The 22,540-nt window shown below is 35.3% G+C and overlaps 2 protein-coding genes across 7 annotated transcripts in view; one reads left to right on the top strand and one right to left on the bottom strand.

Annotated features, from left to right (window-relative positions):
- Window positions 1-2,163: 2,163 nt before the first annotated feature.
- LOC127871845 (transcriptional repressor protein YY1-like) lies at window positions 2,164-16,790 on the bottom strand. 6 transcript variants are annotated; one of them, XR_008045584.1, is made up of 8 exons: window positions 16,300-16,790; window positions 15,196-15,340; window positions 14,206-14,422; window positions 10,523-10,695; window positions 8,811-8,870; window positions 5,903-5,932; window positions 4,549-4,642; window positions 2,164-3,796 (listed from the first exon to the last, which is right to left on the bottom strand). XR_008045584.1 is itself a non-coding variant. In XM_052415095.1 (8 exons), exons 1-7 carry the CDS (start codon window positions 16,742-16,744, stop codon window positions 4,603-4,605), a joined length of 1,110 nt encoding a protein of 369 aa, XP_052271055.1. In that variant the 5' UTR covers window positions 16,745-16,790; the 3' UTR covers window positions 2,164-3,796; window positions 4,565-4,602. The 6 variants fall into 6 exon arrangements, 3 of the variants coding, with proteins under 3 accessions (XP_052271055.1, XP_052271056.1, XP_052271057.1); XM_052415095.1 differs by having other exon boundaries at window positions 4,565-4,642; XR_008045585.1 differs by lacking the exon at window positions 5,903-5,932.
- A 50-nt stretch (window positions 16,791-16,840) lies between these two features.
- LOC127871844 (sphingolipid delta(4)-desaturase DES1-like) overlaps window positions 16,841-22,540 on the top strand; it is a 29,960-nt gene continuing 24,260 nt past the window's right edge. The window contains exon 1 of the mRNA XM_052415094.1: window positions 16,841-17,042. Coding sequence (XP_052271054.1) covers window positions 16,961-17,042 — 82 coding nt within the window. The 5' untranslated portion in view covers window positions 16,841-16,960. The remainder of the gene's footprint in view (window positions 17,043-22,540) is intronic.

Here is a 22,540-nt window from a genome sequence, read left to right as displayed (position 1 = left end):
AAACACTTTGACAAATATATCATTTGAGTTATAATTAACTTCAATTACTGGTAAGGAAATATATGAGATTTATAATTATATAAATAACTTCCCTTGAAAATAATTGTCTCTAACAAATCTCTATTTTAGTAGCAAATAATTAAAAGCCACAACCGTGACTGTGATTGACCACACGAAATGTGCAGCTTCATGAGATACACATGCATGCCAAATATATAAAGTGGCTATGTTCAATATTGAATAACTTTCTCCCTTTTTAAAGCTTATTACTTCCCTTAAATTTGTATTTTTTACCGTAGACCGTAAAGGATGACATTGACCTTTTACCACAATGTGTTCGTCAGAAACACAATGCCGCCTACTGCGCCGCTTTGATTTATTTAACAAAAATAAATACGTGGGCAGGTCAGATAACTATGTCCATTTAAAACTTATTACTTCCCTTTACTTTGTTTTTTCGACCCTAGACCTTGAAGGATGATGTCACCTTGAAATTTTACAATTAAAAACGTGCAGCTCCATGAGATACACATGCATGCCAAATATCAAGGTGCTATCTTCAATATTTAAAAAGTTATGGCCAATGTTAAGGTTTTAGCACGACGCCTACGGCGGACGTCGGACAACGAGCTGGCTATGACAATAGCTCGGGTTTTCTCGGAAAACAGCCTTGCTAAAAATTAGCTTTTAAATACAATTATGCGGAAAACTTTGATTTATAACATGTTTTGCCTTTTTTTTTCAATTACTGCAGAATTCTTTACAATTTCATACAGCACACAAACTATTTTACAGCCCATGTGTATTTTTCACCAGTATGCACCCACCCCATGCAATCACAAGTAAAAACAATGTAAGGAATGATCCTTAAGGGAAATAAATCATTCAATTCGCTGTAATTAACAAATTACCGGTATGTAACAAGACTAAGTTTCCATTAATCATTAACACTATAATAAACCTATAAACTTGTCATGTAAATTCAATAACGCATGTCTACGAATACCAATATTTAATTTGTGGGAAAAAACTGATGAGAGGCTTAAAAAAGCCTGATAGGTTTTTGAAGGCAAATTAGCCATTTTAAAAATGGCTTGAAATGTTAAAAGCAATCACTTTAAATATAATGATCTTAAAAATCTTTAGTATTAAACAACTCAACCATTTTAATAAGAAATACTTTTTTAGTTTGTTCCCATATATCAAACAGCATTAAAGAGCACACCATTTTTCAAGATTAATAGCTGCCAGATGCTGCATATTACAATTCAGTAATGTTGGTCAAGCACAATTTCATGTCAGTAAATTGAAGATGCCAACAGCCCACGGGAATATTATACCAATATCATATGGGACAGAGTAAACCACATTCAACATTTGATTTTACTTCAATTTCGCTTTATTTACTGCAGTCAACTAATAACATGGTACAAGGAGTACCAGAAATTATATTTACAATATTGTTCAACAAACATGGAATAAACCTTCATATATTATCTGCAAATATTTACCATCATTACCATGCATGATCAAATTTAAATAGTACACAACATGTGTATTTACAAATGTATTCAGCTTAGAAAATAAGCTTAACAATAATGGACGTGCTTAATGAGATGGGTTTAAAGTAAAAACAATGTAAAAACAAGCACATACATTTAAAACAACTTTTTTAGAACAGTACAGGGGTATGTTATCATTCTGTAGACATACATTGAAGAGTTATCGGAGATTTTAACAATATATACCTCTCAATACCTGTTATAAAAAATGACTGCTGTATTATTGTCAGATGAGTAACTCATTTGGCAATGTTGCAATGTTAGGTAAACTAGTCATTAGCTATTATGTGAAATGTGTTCCTTATAATACACTTCAATATGCAAGAACATGAATGTATGTGCTTAACAGTTTATATATTTACATAAACATCTTGATGTAGATGAAACAGATGACCTAAGGCGCTCACATAAGACCCAAAGGAACTATTTAGAGCAGGTATAGGGTTTAAAAGGTTTCATAATAGTCTTCTAGAAAACTGCCCAACACCTGGCTGCCAGGTTTATGACCAACCAGCAATCAGTTTAGTTTAATGTTCTGAGAACATTTCTAAGGAGAGGGTAAAAAATGTGAATTAACCAGTGTTCAAATAGTTCTCTTATAGCTACATAATGAAAAAGTACGCCTCATGGCGGACATGTTTTTCAAAGGTCACAAACCATATTTTCCTGGTCTAATAAATCATTAAAACAAATCTTCAGAGCAAAGTTCACCAAGATCAAGCAAATTGACTTCTTTAGTGTTCACAAGCTTCTCCTTTAATTGCTCAAGTCATCTAGATTTTTATCCATGTCACCCAGAATTGAACTCAGCAGAGACCCTGTTTCAATTGTTGAAATTTCCTTAGCACAAATGTTCAAAGTTTCATGAAGATTGGGCAATAAATGTTGCCTTTAGAGTATGCACAAGCTTTTTCTTCACTATGACTTCGTTTGAACCAGTTGTGAACCCTGGTCAATTATCATGGGTACAAATGTTCAAGTTTCATGAAGATTGAACTATAAATGTGGCCTCAAGAGTGTTCACAAGGCAAATATTGTTGACCATCATACACAAAAGGTGATCACCAAGCTTAAGTATGAGCATATTGTGCTTAGGTAAGCTAAAAAGCTTAAACTTCATCTGTACTCTTTCTTTTAAAGAGTAAAAATGTTAGATCTTTGGGTGCTTAAGATTGGAAAATATCAGCAATTCCAGCACAGGTTAGATTTTTTTAACAATGGTTGCTGGGTGTGAAATGAATCAATTCAATGTGATTGTGGCATTTCACAAAATACTTGCCTATCATTTATACATAACCAAAGTATTTTATAAATTATGAAGTGCCTATTTACATATAAATGCAATAGATGTAGATCATATGAAGTTTTTTTCAATAATGGATTACAGAGTAACGATTGAAATTATCAAATAATCATGAAATACAAACAGTTCTTTTTTTAATTGTTGCTTATAATTATAGTAAGTGATTTAGAGATCAATAAACTGATCAATAACATGCACAGATTATCAAGTTTTTTTAATGCATTACATGTGACATAATTACAAGAATCCCATTCAATAAATTTGCTTTGCTTTTTACAAAATAGGATTTCTGATATATGTACACAATGCAGTTTTAAATTACTATGTTTTCTGATGAAAGTATTGAACATACAGGTATAGCTTGCCCAACATTAACCCCATACTTGTGTATGCTATGGGCAAAAATTACATGCTTCAATTCTATCTTATATTTATAATTGGATTTGTTCATGGGAATGTTTCTCAAGGTAATGACACAATAGGAAGTGTTTTATCAGGATATTTTGCATTTATTTAAACTGCTTACAGTTAAAAACACAAATACATCTTACAATGTTTCTTTAATATATCCAATCATAAAGATGAGAATCAGGTTAGTCTTAGCAAGCTATACTTTTAAAATTTTAGAAACTAGTATGTAATAATTTTTCTACAACTGATTTGTATGTGCCTTGTACAAGACAAGGTGTGAACACTGTTATGCCTCAAGTCCATGACTTAAACAAGGCCAGTCTAAGCCTAAATCCACCACAAATACCATAACTGACCACCAGTCTGTCCATGTATAGAATGCGGTGCCCAGTTACATGAGCACAGATTGTAGCAGCAGCAAAAGCATGATAGCAACACGATCCTAGGACAGAACCATCACAGGCATTGTTGCAACGAGTCTTAACATCTTTCCGATGATCACTGATGAAAACTTCTTTCACTGAAAGGTAACAGCAGAAACACTAGAAGCTAATGATCCTGTAAGACACGTTTGTCTTGGTGTAAAAGTATAAGCGCATATGTTTAAAGCAGAAATGTTGTGATAGGAAAAATATAATCCATGGTCTGGAAAAAAATTAATTAATGGAAAGTGCCATCCCAGGAATACAGTCAAAATGAGAACAGCTGTCAGTCAAGGGAAATGACCAAAGTGACCGTTGTCAACGAGTGACTGCTATTCTCGGATCACCTCTTTTTAGATGGTTGGTCAGTTGGTAGTAATGCCACGTCGTTACCCCACCCAGTCTTCGCAATCAGTGTTAAACAAAGGCTCGTTGCTGATAACTAGGCCTAAGCATAATAACATAAATATTTTCTATTAAATAATACAAAATGTGAAGGTTTCAGCACAACGCCTGTGGGCGACACGACACTACGGGCTAGCTATGACAATCCCTCGGGTTTTCTCTGAAAACAGCCGAGCTAAAAATGAACAGTGAAATATACTGACTGTTGGCCGTTATAGCCAGTTGACCCTAATTCTAAAGTGCAATATAGAGTGATTTTCGTCAGGGGGGGGTCATATAAGCATGAAGCCTGATTTTTCCTAAAATGCAGCTTCTATTGATTCCACCTTACTGTTGACTTAAAACAGAAGTCATTGTTATTAAAGCATTTTACTTCTTTAATACGGCAATGGTTCACAAATGACTGGTTAAATGTGTGTAAAAATTACTAAGGTAAGTCACTTACACACTGGCCGACTTACAATTCGATTTCCTCTGCTCTCTCTATGGCCTCTCCTAGTCACTGCTCCTCATAGGTGTAACCAATGAGCATCGTCTCACTGGAACAACATATACACCCATGCAAAATGTATTGCTATGAGATTTCGGAAACACATAACCGGCCCATATTTCACTCCATTAATGCTCATCAGGTAAACTAAGGACTATTTGTTCAGTACATTAAGCATTTAAAATGAGAAGATCAACTGAAAGGAGAAAATCTGCGGAAAGGAGGGAATCGGTTTAAAGAAAGAAAAATCACATTTCTGAACCGCCATTCAACCACTAGCACAAAATGTCTGAATTCTTTTTATATCACTATCAGAATGCCCACTAAGTTGTGTTTTCATAAAACGCTTATTCCATTACTCCTACAGTTTCTGTTTGTCGGACCATGTGGCCGCAATAAACGACATCTGATTATTACGTATGTTTGATTGACAGCCGGCGAGTGGTCAATTACCTAAGAAAAGGCTTTGTTCATGTTAACCTATGCTATGAATGCAGAAGAGGAAGTATGTTTATTCAGACTCAATTTCAGCCTAGGTCTGACAGGGCATATGTAAACCCCAACATAAAAGCAATAGATGTAGTGGATTGTCACAATAGAAACCTTCGTTTATGTAACAAGTATCAAGATAAGTATTAAAAGCATACTTCATGGACTAATGTGTAACTGGTCCAAGAATATTCAAAGAAAAGATGCAGCTCCTTATGAGAAAAAGTAATGCAATTTTGGACCTTGCTAATGTGAAATGAGCTCAACATTTTTCTCTGTAAGGTTTTCTGATGTGATATGAAATTAAATCCTTCCTTGTTTCAATCTTAAGAGTCGGGTAATTCCAAAACAGTTCTTATGCTATAAGCAGCCAGTGTAGAACAATCGCCCGAAGTCTGGATAGGAGAAATAGTTTCAACTATTAGGTCATAAAAGGTTTTTGGGTCTTGTAAACGGACAGGGAAGCTCCTGATCAGACTACTTGACTGTGTAGTATGGTCTGAAAGTACACTTGCTAAGTATGGCATAATACCCATTTTTGAATGATGCAGCTTATATAATAGAGCCGAAGAATTCAGTTAAAATGCACACACACAAATCAAATTAGTCTATAATGTTATATGCAGTTTTCTCCGGAAGCACCGGCAGCCAGTATTTCACCGGTTACTAACAATCTTGGCATCTGCTACTTTTCCCTGTAATATCACTTCAAAACAGCACAAAAAATGTCTTTTTAGGTTTTAAATTGCTGGCTTCTTTGAAAATATAACTGGCTAAAAATTGTATGGAGTACACTGTTATATTGCCACAAAATACTTACCCGGATGGGATCTGGTAGCCTTGCTGCCCTCTACAAATGTCACAAGAAAACAACTGTTATCATAGTATCATTGAATGAAACAGCAAATGACTTTGTTGACAGTCATTAGCTTTATTAAGAGACTTCAATTTATTAGCATACAAATTAAGTAAATATTCTGGACTCTAAATAATATGTGTTTTTGATTGTTATTTTAGAACAAAGTTGAGGCTGGAGGCTTTGTTATCAACCCATCAATTGTAACTTGTGTTTAACTTTGCTTTTTTCAAACTTTTCTGATAAAATATACATAAGATACAACATAATAAGGTTTTTAGCGACTAACAGAATACTTCATATTGTACAGTTTTAACTAATAGACAGTTGTCATTACACAACCTGTGTACCAGATATAAACATGTATATGAGCTTCTCTGTGGGAAATCAAAACTTGTCTGGTAATGCATGTGCATAAAGTGTCATCCTAGATTAGGTTGCGGCTTATGCACAGACTAAGAAAGTCCACACTCTCCGCCTCAACCTGACTTTCGCATAGAAAACACCTTCTTTAAATAAAAAAAATGCCATAAAAGGGGTAAATGTTTTCCCTGATAAGCCTGTTTGGCCTCCAAAGTCTAATCTTGGACAACATTTTGCACACATGCATTAAGCCCTGTATTTCTGAGCAAGGCTTAAGTTTAAAGAGAAATAAACAACACATACAACACAAAATTACTTTAGAAGAACACAAGAAACATGGCAACGCACAAAAACAGGATTTCAATGTTTAAGCTATTTTATATAATTGTGTGATCCAAAGCTACGTCAGCATGTAAGTCACCATTGCACACAGTTTCAGAACAATATTCCCCAAAAAAATCAAACTTTTGAAAGGAAAGTGTTTTTTTAATAGCAAAATTGATCTCTACCCTACTGGTCAGAAATGGATCAATAAGCTAGATATGCATGTAAGTTACCTCCAAATGAGCTGTCTCCATAGGAAGGCATATGCCCCCGAAGAACGCTTTTTCGAAACCTAAACGCAGATTTCAAAACCTGAACGCGGACCCTAAGTTCAAGGTCAATGTCAAAGAGGTAAAAATTTGTGTGCGTATGGAAATGCCTTGTCTATTTACACATGCATCCCAAATATGAATGTTACATCTGAAAGACATAGTAGTGATGAGCATTTTTCGAAACCTAAACGCAAAAGTGCGACGGACAGACAGACAGACAGTGTGATCACTATATGCCTACCTTTGGGGGCATAAAAAAATTGCAGCATAAAAACAACATACATATTCAAGTTTTGAGATCATACAAGTTTTTCTGTTTTTAGATGAAAAGTCATTAACCTAAAACTGACTGGCCCCAAATGAACATCCAAGCTAGGTAAAAATATATGCAACCAAAATACAATATTTGAATGCAATACCTGGATTCAAATAATACTCATTCACAGAAAACCCACATCCGTTTTTAGAAACATGTAAATCTTAAACATTAACATGACTTGCGATGTTTTAAATTCCAGGCTACGTCCTCATGCATGTATTCAATATCCTTAGTTTCATCCAGATTAGTCAATGCAAACTAAAGTTATTGACATCTTTGCTGTTTCTATTTTTAGTAACAGTAACCTTGAACTTGATCAAAATGGCCCCCAATACAATCCAAAGCTTTTTTTGTGTTTAAACTAACTATAAACAAAATTTATGTAAATTATCTTCATCCAAACTCAATTTATTGATCCAAAAGTTGTGAAAACTGTGAATTTTTAGCAACAGTCTGAGTGACCTCAACCTTGAGTAGATATGACAAAATTACAATCCAAAGTGAGATCTCCACACAAGCTTGCTATATCCAAAGTCAAATCAAGACTTGTCAATGAAAAATAAAGTTGTTGACAGGATGTCACTAGTGTTCTTCATAAAAATTGAGTAGTGAGTTATATTTTCAAAGTAGCCAGCAACTAAGAACTTACATGGGCTTTTTTGCGCTGTTTTGAATTGATATTTTGGGGAAAATTAGCTGGCGCTAGATTGTTAGTAACCGGTGAAATCACCAGCTGCCAGTGCTTTCAGAGAATACTGCATCCCCTATTCAAAAATGTGCCCGCCCAGCCAGTTGACCTACCTAAATCTAATACTGTAATAATCAGGCTCTCAAACTTCATTGAAAACTTGGTTAAAAATGTGACAAATGTTAAATCGACTGATGTGTTTTAAATCAGCTTGTGCCAACATACTGCCAAGAAATTAATGTCAAGAAAACATAACTCTTGCAGTCACAATTTGGCTCTCTTTGGTGAAGGGTACAAGGTGTGTTGGTGGGTCTTTAAATGCATAAAGTCACCAGCATTAATAATAATATTCTGTTAACTATATTACGAGGGACATGATTCAATATTGGGTTTTATTACAATACAAGTTATTCAAAGCATTGTTAGTTTAAAATTTCAAATTATTCAAACTGCAACAAAAAAGAAACCAAAATTTAAATGCAGTTTTGCATCCAGTCTTTGAAATTATTATTACCCTGGAAAACCTATTTAAAAGGTCTATCTTCAAAATCGCAAATCATTCACACACAAAACCCCAATAATATTGTTCAGTACTTATAACATCTCTTATATACATGTGAACTATAAACTTTCTTTGTAACGAATGAAAATGAAGCATATTTCTCAATAAAAAAAAAAATTCTATTAGATTGGTCTGTGAATAAACACACCAAATACCCAATTAGGCCATGGACAACTCAATTTTATTTTATTTAATTGATTAACACAACCACCCCATGGCTATGGCCCTCATTTTTACAGAACAGTTACTTTATCTAGTAGTACCCCTACCCAAATTTCAACCTAATTTCAAAGACTGGGATGTGTCCCTTGACTTGAGAAGGGGCAGTTTCTGTCAGCACATACCCTATCTCTAGATGGGCGTGATCTAGTTCTGGGGAGGTGGCGTATGAGGCACCGAGCTGACTGAAAACACACAAGGCACTGCAACGGTCAACTAAGCTTGGAGATTAGCTTTAAAGAGTTACATTATTTATTCTGTATCTTTTTTAAAGGAAAGCAAATAGGAAAGCTTCAGACATAGAGAACTATTTGCCTGTATTCCTTTTTTTTATCTTCAATATAGTTCTGCAAACAAAGTTTATTTTGTAAACCTTCATCTTCAAAATTGGAATCAATTGTCCGTCAATCTATCTGACTATCATAACCGAATTATGAAAATAAAGCAATAATGAATAAAGACATGCAGGCCATTTTCTACTGCCAGACCTTTCTCATTGGGGAATATGCATATTCCTTCCCCTTAGTTAAACATTTCCCAAAAAATATTGTAAAAAAATAATTTTTATTTGTTTTTTCAAAAAATATGCTTTTTTATGTTTTACAAACACTTTCCAGACATTTTGTATAATTTAAGAATATTAAGATAGGAAAACCTTTTTGCCAATTTTTACACATTGTACATATTGTATTTAATCTCAATTAAAATCAACTTGTTAATTGGTCAATGTTATGAATAAGAACAGTGCCCTAACGTGCTACCTGATTTACGCATACCATATTCAATGGGAGTACCACTGTCTCGCTTGGACATCAACTAGATACATACCCCAGGATAATCCAGCAATTAACTTACTGTCGTCACACCACTGTGTGCCTGCATGTTTATTATTTCAATAGTGAGTACCAGTTCCATGCGCTTGATCTTGTAAACTATGGTACTTGTTTATGAATCACACAATTATTGAACACAAAATAACAAGTTTGGTCAGAAGTGTGAACATGGATGATCAATGACCAGAAGTACAAATAATGACTGATGACACATGCAAAGTACCTGCATAGAGTACACGAGTTTTATGGTGATCAGATATATTCTGCAAGGCTTATCGGGATTAAGCTGAAGCAGAATGGCAGGGGGATACTACATGTGCATGCTCCACTATTTAACAAATATGTGGCTTCCCTTTGTTATTTATGCCCCACCCTCTTTTATTTGTCAACCTTCAGCAATTTTTGTTAGCCCAATTGGGAAAAGGACCTGTACCAGCCCCATTAGGAAGGAAAATTGTGCGCGAAAAACCCTAAAATTGGGAACATTTGCGTTGTCTTTATATTTGGAAATTGTCGTATTTTTTGTGTGCTCCCAAATACTTTAAAATTGATAACTTAATGCTGTCAAGTGGTCAAAATCATATTTTAAAAAAATTGTGAAACCTTCAATTGGGAATATTTTGGACAGCAATTTGGAAATATGTAGTTTTTTCCTAATTGGGAATACATGCTGAAAGGATGCTTTATTTATTTATATGTACTTTTTGACATAGCACAATTAAGTCACTCACATTATGCAAAGTTAACCTTAAATTAAAAGAATTTTCACAAAAGAGGTTGCCCTGTCCCTTTAAAAACCCTGCCATTTTTTTTCATCCAGCTATATCCCTAGCTTAAGCATAATGAAATTAATGAACATGTAAATAAGAAAATAACCAAAATGTTACGTATAGCCTTTTATATAGAGAGGAACAGATAAAAGACATATTTTCTGATATAAATTAGATATGTGGAAATAATCTAGTCATGACTTTCTAAAGAGGTTTTAACCATGTATAGCATACCTATTTGTCTTTGCATGTGTGAGTATGTGAGACTTGAGATTTGTTGACTGTGCAAATTTCTTGTTGCAACCATCAAATGGACAAACATAGGGACGATCCCCGGTATGTATTCGGACATGTGTTCGCAAGTTGAAGTCCAGTGAAAAACGTTTTCCACATCCCTCAAATGTGCACTGCAAGAAGTTATATTTATATTATAATAACATTAGTTACCTTGTGTTGAAACAGTTTCTGTTGAAACAGTTTTCCAGCATTTTATCACTAAGTGGCTTTATTCTACTAAATGATGACAATGCAGGCTCATAAAAGGGCATAATGCATAAAGGGCATAACAGTCATGAAAACAACTTTTTAATATTGTCCGATTTTGAATTAAAAACTTACTCTTAGGCCAGACTAACAAGGTACTAAAGATAAGTGCCTGTCAGGGTAACATACCACAAAAGTTATCCCTGCAAGCATTGATCTGTAAAACCCCTTCCTGCTCAAAAGCAAAGTGAACATGGCTATATGCAAACAGCATAAAACTGGAACAGCCAGCAAATAACTTATTTATTAAGAAATGTATGCAATTAAGTTGATTTTCTAATGGACTGCAAGCGTCATGTAACAAGAGGGCCTGAAAGGCACAAAGTCCTTTACCTGAGATAAAAAGAAATGACCAAGATATCAATAGAACAAATGTTCTAACCAAGTTTCATGAAGAATGAACAACAAACTGCCCCATGGCGGAAATGTTTTTCAACAGACTGGAACCATTTTTGAACTTGTCCAAGATATTATTGGGACAAATCTTCTGAAAAAGTTTCATGAAGATCCAACAATTAATGTGGCCTCTACAGTGTTAACAAGGCAAATATTCATGACGCACAACGGAAGACAGACAATTGACAAAAGGTGATCACAAAAGTTCACCATGAGCAAAAAATATTATGCTCATAAAGATTGTCACCATGTGTGAAAATCAGCAAGTGTCATTCAGATTTAACTAAAAATGTGACTAAAAGTATTCACAATGTAATGTTTTTTACTATAAACAACTGTGGTAGTGCGGTCTCGTTCGCTTACGCAAGTGAACCGGTCGCGGGACGGTTAAGAGTTATGTAACTGTGTGAGCACTTATGTAATACAGAAATATTTATTGAGTCTATTTTAATAAATTAGAGAACGCTTATTTCTAACACACTTACTGGTTGAAATTCAATTAACTAAAGGCGTCCAGTCAGATACGCCTGAAAACACTCAAAAGAATTAATCTATAAGTGAAAACCAAAGCAGCTTTAACGAAAATAACTAACTTTAGTCTAAAGAATCTATGCATCTAAAAAAATGAACAAATACGGCAAATACCTTAATCAATGTAAAAAGAAGTTCACAATCTGTCAAAAAAAGGGATATAAATATTAGTTACTGTTAGTCTAGAAGTTGCTTCAAAAATTTTGTTTATAAAATAAGTCTAACTTAATCTAAAGAACACAATTTATGGAGAGAAGAAAACACCAGTGACTCAAATGTAAAAAATAAGAAGAATTTACAAAAGTTATTTCAATCAAGAGTCTTTCTAATCAAATTCAGAAAATGCCAAATAACAAGGTTGCCATGGAAAGGTTGTATTTATTATTTTCGCCGTAAATCGCAATTTCTTGTCTGCTTGCCGCCATCTTCGTCGTGTGTAAAAACAGGCGTGCTCAATCCCGATATAACGACTATCGTCGATATTCTCCGCAATAGAGAGAGGTATGTCTACTGGATAGCAACGTAGAATCGTATATATTCGTATACGCAAGTCAGTTGTTGTTCGGTGACGACTCGACAAGCTCGATCAGCACTCGTTCCCCGGGAGGCTTGAATTTTAACGTTTTTTACTACGCAAGCGCCAAAATGATTATGATTGATAAACTACCTGCAAAGACCGATAATAAGCGAAAGTACGATTAAAGACTAAAATTTGACCATTTTGATCGATGGATCCATAGTTTTTTTCAGTACAAATCCGTAGTGAGTAGTTTAGCCACAAAATCCATAGTAACAACGGCGAATACATAGAAGTAAACAGGTCTGATATCGAGAAAAGTACCCTGCCCCGTGGCGGCCATGTTTTTTAACCTATCTGGACCATTTTCGAACTCGTCCGAGATATCAATGAAACCAATGTTTTGACCAAGTTTCATGATGATTGGGCAGGGCCCTCAATCTATTAAATCTGCCGCCCAAATTCGGCGGCAGTCCCCCACTTGAAAAGCATACTTTTTTCCCCTTTTGGGGGGGGGGAAATTCCCCTCAAAAAAATTAAAAAATTATATATTTTTTTTTAATAGAAAGATGTGTCTCATGATTATTATATCTCAATTCTATTTCAATTTAATCTTTGCAAACATACTTAATTATGAAAAATGTAATGAATATAGTGCAAACATGTACAAATGTAATAATGAGAGAGTAAGTAAAAAAAATCCCCCAAAAAGGGTAACGCCGCGAAAATTCCCCCTCCTAAGGGCTGCGGACCCCTTCCCCCAAAGTAGTGTGAGGGCGCTGTTGGGCAAAAATTGTGATTTCTAGAGTGTTCACAAGGTTTCTATATAGCCATATTAGGAATACTGCTCCGCCCCCTAGCGGCCATGTTTTTCAACGGACCGGAACCATTTTTGAACTCAACCAACATATCATTTAGACAAACATTTTGACAAAGTTACATGAAGATTTGGCATCAAATTTAACTTCTACAGTGTTCACATAGAGAATACTAGGTCGGTGCCGAATAAAGCAAAGTTTATTTTGCGAGGCTTAGAAAATCTGAACCACGAGCCTTGGCGAGTGGTTCAGATTTTCGTGCCGAGCAAGATAAACTTTGCTTTATTCGGCACCGACCTAGTATTCGATTTATCCCATCAATTTTCTTAGACGTTAATTATTATTTTAAACATAGAATAGGAAAATCGAACTAGACGGAAAATCCCAAAGATATTTTAAGCAAACATTGTTTCATTATTTTAATCGTGTCGAGCCTAATACATTACAAAAAGATCAGTAACCATTCTGTTTTTCGTTAATCATACCTCTACGTCCCCGATTTTTAAGAAATAATGGAAAAAAAGACACAAAACAACTGCATCTTTAGCGTGAAACAACATGCATTGTGTCGTATGACGTATTAATAATGACGTCACGAGTACGCGCACTTAATATTTGTAAATAATGTTTATTTGCTTTTTGAGTTGCATTGTGTGTAAAAACTATATTACATCTTGGTATCAAATTGTTTGTTTTGTTGAATCTGATTCGATTTTACTAAAAATGATTACTTTATAGTTGATTCCGAGTAATATGAACATTCTTCGCCGCGCGTGACAGCTATATTTCAGCACTGCTGAAATAAAGGTAAATTTATTTCACAGTGGTTTATTTCGACAATGCAGGTCTGATGATGGGATAAAAGGTTTTCTTTATTTTTGACCTAGTGACCTAGTTTTTGACCCAGCATGACCCAGTTTCGAACTCAGTCGAGGTATCAATGGGACAAATGTTCTGACCAAGTTTCATACAGATCAGACAATAAATGTGGCCTCTGGAGTGTTCATAGGCAAATGCTGACGCCGCACGACTGACAAAAGGCGATCACAAAAGCTCACCATGAGCACAGCTCAGGTAAGCTTAAAATGCGTGGATAAGGATTAATGCTATACCTGAAAAGGTTTCTCTCCTGTGTGTACCAACTGGTGTCTCTTCAATTTGGAGCTCTCAACAAACGCCTTGCCGCACTCTGCACATACGTGCACTCTAGGGCCATGTGTGTGAAGATGCTTCCTCATTGCAGAGTTGTCTCTGAACATCTTGTTGCAACCTTTGTGCGGACACGGAACAGTTCTGGGAACATCATCAGAAGGCTTTCGTTGCTTAATGCTGAAGTTAAATTCCACATTAATTATTTTGGCATTAGAACTATGACATGCATAAGAATTATTGTAAATGTGGCATTACTTTCGTTCCCGTTAACACATTAACCAGAGCCTTAGCTGCCTATTGCACTTTTGACAGAAGTTTTAAAGTGTCGTAATATAATGTTTCATTTTGTGAAAAAAAGTGGAGAAAACAATACATACATATTGTTTATTGTTTTGGGGTTAAGAAATGGCATGACTGACTGGGCCCTCTTACTTGAAATATTAATGAAAGCCTAGATATGAGGTATGTGTTGACACTTCGAGATTAACAAACAAACAAGAGGGCTTAAAGGCCCAAAGTTTCTCACCGAGATACAAAGGGATAAACCTGTTCTTTGCAGCCCATGATATCATATTATAAGAACAAATGTTCTGATCAAGTTTCATGAAGATTGAAATGTAACTGTTACTTTTAGATTGTTTACTGATACAAGGTTTTACTTAAGTTTAATCAGGAAAAACATTCTGCCTTTTGGCAGCCCTGTTATTTAACAGACCTAAACCATTTCTAAACTCATCCAAGATATCATGAAAACAAATGTTCTGATGAATTAATTGTCCAAAGTGTTATTGACTTAATACAGTGTTAAAACCTTTATTAACAGGTGTTCTGCATTTGCTGCTACCCCTACGCTACCCCCCCCCCCCATCAAAACCCAAAATGTTGAGTGCCTGTGCGTTTTTACCTGGGTAATCAGGATAAATATTACTTCTTAAGAGCAGATCACCCACCTTGCAAACTCTGCAAGCTGTTTCGGATCACTGAGATCAAGGCCTGGAATTCCCCCTGGTGGCAATTTCCTACCAGTCATGTACTCTGTAAAGTCTGCATCAGACTCTGACACACTGGAATCTTCTTCCAATTTCTTGTCATCTCCTTTAAAACAATCAGTTGCGAATGAAGATAACGCATTTCAATAGCTATGTAAGTTAATCAAATAACACAATGGTAAATGGCTAATCTGTTCAATCAATGGTCAATCAAATATCAACTGTACATTGAAGGATTTTTATGTTTAACGGGGATTTTTGTGTATTCTTAAAACTAAGCAAGAAATGAAAACAATTTAAAAATAAATTTATGAGAATAAGTTTTATCTGAAATACAACAAAGATGTTTAACATGCAATATTTGCAAAAACAGAATACAATTAGTGGATCCAAAACACTGTGCACTTGTTGCATGCGAAATGCGAAAACAAATAATAACAATTACATGTGGTTTTCTATAAATAGCGGTGTTGTAGTTATGGGTCACGTGACTTCGCTTTAACACAGTGACCGCCATCTTGTTAATATTTGTTAAATTTTACTGCTGACTAGAGACCATTCTCGGCCATATTTCACTGTAACATTCTTTTCAAATAAAGTCAAAGCCGAATGACACTAACATGAAAAATAATGAACATGCTGACGTATAAAATGTTCATTAATCATGACCCGCTGTTTCTAAATTATGTGAAAATAACATCGTATGAAATGCAAATGGCGTCTGTCCGCCATTTCTTAAATCCGCCATCTTTCAAAGAATATGGCGGCGCCCACAGAAATCATGATGGCGGCCACAAAACAAAACAATCATTAAAATACAGCGTTGATGACTTTATTCGGCAGTGACTCGTTGTATTTATTACATATCATAGTAAAACAATGTACGTAGAAGATGACCCGCGCCTTGTCTGACGTCACACATTCTTTGTGACCTTAAGAAAGGAACGACAAAATATCTGACATTTGGTCGATATTTTCGTTAACAACACATACTTAAATTGGTATATTTTAACCGAAATAATGATAATAATTATAAACGGATCAAGATACTATCTCGAAACATACCAGAAGCCCACATTGTGACCGAAAATTCGCCTTCTAGAGTTTTTATTTGAACTTGTTTCTGTTCCCATTTCTTGTTAGAAGATGGCATATGATCAAGTCCAAGAGCATTTAACCCAGCCACAGATTCCGCAGCAATGAATTTTGATCTGGCAGTCTTTCTTTTGCCACCCTTTCCTTTTCTCGATGTAGTCACATCCTCAGTGACGAGTTCTATATCAGGGGCTGGGACTCCCATCCCGTCCCCCACGAGGTCTCCAACGACTTCTTCTCGCGTTTGTAAAACAATTTCTTCATGGCCTGTGTCCGGTAATGGCTGTAGAGCAATCATAGGCTGCACTTCGATTGTATTATCTGAAGTTTCAACAGTTTCTATTGGTAAATCCACCGCCACTGTTTCAATCTCCACTTCTTGGATTTCTACTTCCGAACCGATGATCGACGCCATCTTTATTGACTACTAAAATGGCGGACGCGAAGGTTGTTGACGGGTCACGCACTGTAGTCACGTGATCCTATGAATATGCAAAACCTAACCAGCGTGACGTCATATCGTGTGAGCTTATGCATATTTGCAGTCTGACACATGGCTGTGGGGAAGTGGGTTGTAGTTTAAAGGGTCGATCAGCGTTTGTAACTTCATTGTGATATTACACTTGTGAAAATGGGAGCTTCTGTGTCAAGAACGGAATTTGAGTGGTCTTATACACAGGAGCCTCATGCAACGCGGAGGAAAGAAATGCTGAGTAAGAAAAATGTTTTATTATCATTACTGAATTGTATGCGTGCAGCTTCCTTGTTATGAAACAGGACTTCATTTCAAGTTGTATATGACCGGAATGACCCTATCACGGAATGAGTCACCGTATCATCACATACTCTTAAAATCCCTATGGATTTTTCGTTACTGTCAATATATTTGTTCATAAACTGTTTGACAAGTGTTTGTGTAGAAATTATAACCTCGAATATTTTACAAAAACGTAAATTTGATTATAAAAAAAGAGAAAAAACCTTTAAAAGGTCAGTATTTACATTAACAAACTGATACAGAGGCTGAAGCACGAAGGGATTCAGGGAATTCGCTATCATCAGACATTTCAATATATGTTGAAAATAAGAACTGTTCAGGAATCAAATGAAAATTTCAAGCTTCAAAATACTAAAGTGATAAGTTATTTTGTTTCTGCATATGTATTAAGCACTCCGAATGCATATTTTACAGAGAACATGGCAGTTTTGCATACAATACAATGCTATGCGATCAGCATATATCAAAAAGCAGGATTCTACTTCAATTTAAATCCCTGAGTTGTTTCTTAAATATGAAATAGTTTAATAAATAATAACCCTATGTATTCGTATCAACTTAATAATAATCAAGCCACTAGTTTGTTGGCACGAAATAATTAAATCCTCGAATACGCGTTACTCCGCTTATGATAAATTGTATTACTATAAGTCTTTATAAGACACCTTATACATGCTGTTATCTTTTTATGAAGTCTTGAAGTAGTCATCCCAAAACCTTACTCTGTATGTATACTGATTGAATTTGAGTATTGGTCGTAGAAGAGTATAACGTCTTCGACTTTCGTCGGAATATTATGATCTTTACCTTATGGATGGATTTTGAAATAGTTTTTTATGGAAAACGATTCACATATTCACCTTGGCAGAAATGTAAAACGCGTAAGGGGGATATATTGTAAAACATGTATTGGAATATCGATGCATTTGTTTAAACCCCGTCATGTAAATGCAATTTTAGATACATAGATGAGCAATCTCCATTAATATTTGCGTCTAATGAATATGTTATTCATCATTATCAAAACCAGTTTACCCCTGTCACACAGATACTATTGTTACGAAACGTACCAACGCCAACCAGTGATAGTTTATCGAGTGTTTCATCCTCGAGATTTTCTTGCCATCTGACATGATGTTAACAACTTCGCAATAGTCGACAGAGATAATTTATCGTGTAGCCTGTGGCGGTAACATCGATGACCATGTGGTACTTCTATAGTCAAACGGGAAACAAAACATCGTATGATCGGAATGTGTTTATCATGTCTAAGCTTATAAATATTTCGCCGCAGATTTTTACCTTGCGAATTTGCTTCATACAAAATCAAGTCAAATCAACCCTTTTATTTTTCCTCGGGACGTGCATCATTATATATTTATTATTATATATTTGATTTAAGCTATCTGCAGCTGATTTGCACAATTGCTTTGTATATATTACGGAGATATTGCCCACGAGTGCAATAACACTTAACTCGAGAAAGCATTATATAGGTTGAAGAATAGGCATACCTGAAGCTGGCACCTTGGATTGTATGGATTAAGCTGCAAGCAATGTCAAGTCGAAATTGCAGCTCGCCTGTAAAAAATGAACGAGTATCTAAAATCGGAATCTTTTAATATGGACTGCACTTGAGTTATTCATATCTTGAAACGTTCTCAGAGTTTGGGATCGAACGCATGATCCTACCCGCTCATTAGGCGAATACCACATCCGCTACGCAACTGTCACCCTAACCATACGTTTGAAGTAACAATCTTAGTATGCTAATCTGCTCATAACGACAATGTGTATGCGCCTTATTTTCAATTACATATGCATACAGTAAATCTAAACTTATTAAGATAAGAGTTTCTTTACCCACTGAATGTAGTCTTTGGAGTATTGACTAAAATCGTTTTTATATCCTGGTATTTCGTTATTGTTGAAATATTCGATATATCGTTGTCGTCCCTTTGTTCAATATAATATCGTACGATATCATTCTGCAAAGGTTATGTTATGTAACGTTAAGGGTTAACTTAAGCTGCTATGTAACGACGGTATTTAAATGTGAAATGTTCAACGTTGCCTTCTTATACGACGCTGTCCGGTCTTTGCTGTTCGATAACCACAAATCCACTTTATTAAATTACTTTAATCCATTTAAAGATTAAGATCACACTATGATGATCACGTACACATTGACAAACCTTGTGTTTGACCGAAGTCCAACGTGAGTTTCGACAGTTGTATTGTGACACGCGAAATAGAGCAGTGTTGTGCTGAAAGGGGTCTTGTACCATTTACTTCTAGCGTACTCCAAAAGCCCGCGCATCTGCGCAATCTGGTCAGGAGCTACCATGTCAGCTTATGGGTCCACTAAGCTTGTGTGGCTTTATAGAGGACATGGTAGCGTGAATGCGCAATCTGGTCTTGGGGCCATAGTCTTAAACGGCATAAGACACATTTTCGCATGACGCGCGTCGTATTATAATTTTTTAAACAATAGATATTCAAGATATTTGCCCATTACGTGTCTTATATACAATTAGGAGTTATAAATGCGCGATCGAAAATTAAAGTTTTTAATGGTTAGTACCGGTAAACTTAAATCTGTTGTAGAAAACACAAAATTCCTATTCTGTTTGAGTATTATATAGTTTGATTTCTGATTAAATATCACTGCTTCATTTCAGGTTCAGTTGAAATAAATGAATTCTGTGATGACTGATAATTGGCTGGTCATGGTTTCCAGAACATTTTATTGAAGATGTGTGGCAACAGTTTATACAATTACATATTTGTGAAATTTTCACACGCCGTAGTTTGCGACGTTTCTGCAATTAGGGTTGTGGTTCAAATAATGATTGAATATCAAATAATATATCGATCAATTTGTGAAAATGGAACACAACGACTTTAGATCATAATTGCCCACATTTTAAAAACAATACTAGTTCTAAAGCGTTCGACATTATTATGGTCATAAGACTCATTGGACACGATACTTACAGACAGGTCACAGCCTTACAATATAAACCGCGCTCAAGGAGGTTAAAGGGGCCTTTTCACAGATTTTGGCATGTTTTGAAGTTTGTCATTTAATACTTTATATTGATAAATGTTAACATTTGATCTAAAAAGCTCCAGTAAAAAATCAAGAATAACATTAAAAAGGGAAAAAAAGTAGCCCACAGCAGGGCTCGAACCAGTGACCCCGGAGTCCTGGAGTAAAAACCAATTAGACCGCTCGGCCATCCTGCCAAGTATGTGCGAGTGACGTATTTTATACTTTATATAAGCAATCGTCGTAGTTTCACAAAATTAAACGACAACAAAAGAACTCTCCAAACTTTTCAATCGTTTCGCGTTGCAGCGCTTTATAATTTTCAAGTTTTTAAATCGTTAAAAGATGCATATAATGGCTATATAAGACCATAGTAAATGTTCAGTATTTCTGTTTCCTCACAATATCATAACTAAAACGTAAATTTGCGAATCTGAAACAACTTTTTTCAATTTTGTCAATTTACCAAAACGTATAAAGATCCCTTTAAACTTCCGAGGTTCCGAAATCTGATAACTGGGATTTGTGTATGAATCGATACGTATCGAAGCCATTGAGTGGAGTCTTTCGTTGTGTGCATTCAATCAGGATCAGATGATTTACTCAAATTACTGGATTCCGCGTTTAGCACGAAGCCGATTGGTTCACAGATTGCGCCACCGCCGGGTTAACCCATTTATGTCTAGCGTCTTGAAAAAAGGCCTTGGCAAACAGCGTAGACCCAGATGAGACGCCGCATAATGCGGCGTCTCATCAGGGTCTGCGCTGTTTGCTTATATAAATATACTTAAATAAATATACTAGACATCCCTAATTTTGGAAATAAATTGATCCAATTTAGAAGGATGGGAGAGTCCACTAGGCTTAAATGGGTTAAACACTCGCGCACGATCAGCTGTGCAGACACTAAATTACCGTGTGATAACAAAGGTCTGAAGGGCAGGCACACAACCGAAACGAATGTCATTGTCAATGCAACCTTAAACTAGTGTGTATGTTTTTACGCCCATATAATATCATCCACTTACGTAACAAGTATTAAGCTTTATTTATCGTAGGAAAGTTTACCCTGTGACATAATTATGTTCATACATACATGTATAAATGATATTCATGGTTATTTCTTGAGGCCTGTCAGATCAGACCAAATCCATTCCGATTTTGAAATTGCCAACTTTCAATTGCCTTTCGTATATTTCAAATTGTGCAGTTTCTTGTATCAATTACAAGATGAAAATCTTTTCTTTCGAAATTCTCCCCATTTTGCCAAAAAATCCTTATGAACAAATAAAAAAACTCAAAATGTTGCAGGCAAATATAGAATGAAGTCAACTGCCGCAAAAGGCATATGTGCGATTAATAAATGGCTTGTATATCAGAAGAGAAAATGAACTTTTTAAAAATTGGGATTTGAGAAATAACAAAATACGGCGATATAACATCCCCGTGTTCTTGTTGGTTTCAATTACAAGGTATGCTTGACAGTGCTCCAGCCAGCTTTTCAAAATAGAGGGGAGATTCCCCAAAAAGGGCACATTTTACGCGTAATTTTGAAAAATAGGGCATTTATTTATAAATATACTTTGGTTATACTATATACTTATTAATTGTAAACACTAGTGCATTGGATGACTTCACCAATTGTATGCTGTTCCTCATTTTGTGTAATGAAATTACAATAAATATATTACTATCTACATTGGCGCTAAGGAAAACAACTTAGTAGCCAATTTCCTAACCGACTTGGGCTAGCATCCGACTACACGCATTAGAGATATGTAGATATCATATTTCTTTCCGGTGTGTGTGTGGGGGAGGGGGGAATTTTGATGTTTTTTTTATCACCTATCATCATTGAACTGCATGTTAATCTTTCAGGTTCCATTTTCAGCATCAGTGGCCTTTTAGAAGAAAATGAAATGAAGAAAACATTAAATAAATTCAGGGGTTTCACTGGGTCAAAAAACGTTGTGACTGTCAATACTTAAATTCGTTGCTTTAAATAACTTTGAGCCAATGTTTGTCCACAATTTATAATATAAATTAAAACAAAAATCTATATTGACAAATTTAAAGTCCAAACAATGATCAATGTCACCATGAAGTAGCATCCAGTCTGGAGATTAAAATGACACATTGTTATTGTTAATACTAGGATATATTTATTTCACAACACGTTATTTCAACTAATGTCAACAACGTTGACAGTTTTGTTAGGTCGCGAAAATATATGACAATATCAACATTACATTTTACTTGCAGAGTGCTAAATCCTCCTTTCAAACAAGTTCTTTATTTGTTGAAATAACAACTGTCTGCCCCTATTCATGTTAAAATTCATCATGATTGAGGACAGACAGTGTTTTAAAGTTCAGAAATAA

The sequence above is a fragment of the Dreissena polymorpha genome, chromosome 3, assembly GCF_020536995.1.
Source record: "Dreissena polymorpha isolate Duluth1 chromosome 3, UMN_Dpol_1.0, whole genome shotgun sequence".
Taxonomy (NCBI): Eukaryota; Metazoa; Mollusca; class Bivalvia; order Myida; family Dreissenidae; genus Dreissena; species Dreissena polymorpha.
The sequence above is the reverse complement of the archived record's forward strand: the minus strand, read 5'-3'. Positions and strand labels throughout refer to the sequence as shown.

Excerpts from the sequence above, each read along its gene's own strand:
- LOC127871845 (XM_052415095.1), bottom strand. The coding sequence starts at position 16,744 with ATGGCGTCGATCATCGGTTCGGAAGTAGAAATCCAAGAAGTGGAGATT. Across the intron at positions 10,696-14,205 it reads CAGGAGAGAAACCTTTTCAG|TGCACATTTGAGGGATGTGG; the intron begins GTATAGCATTAA and ends AACTTCTTGCAG. Across the intron at positions 8,871-10,522 it reads ACACATGCAAAGACAAATAG|TCAGCTCGGTGCCTCATACG; the intron begins GTATGCTATACA and ends GTGTGTTTTCAG.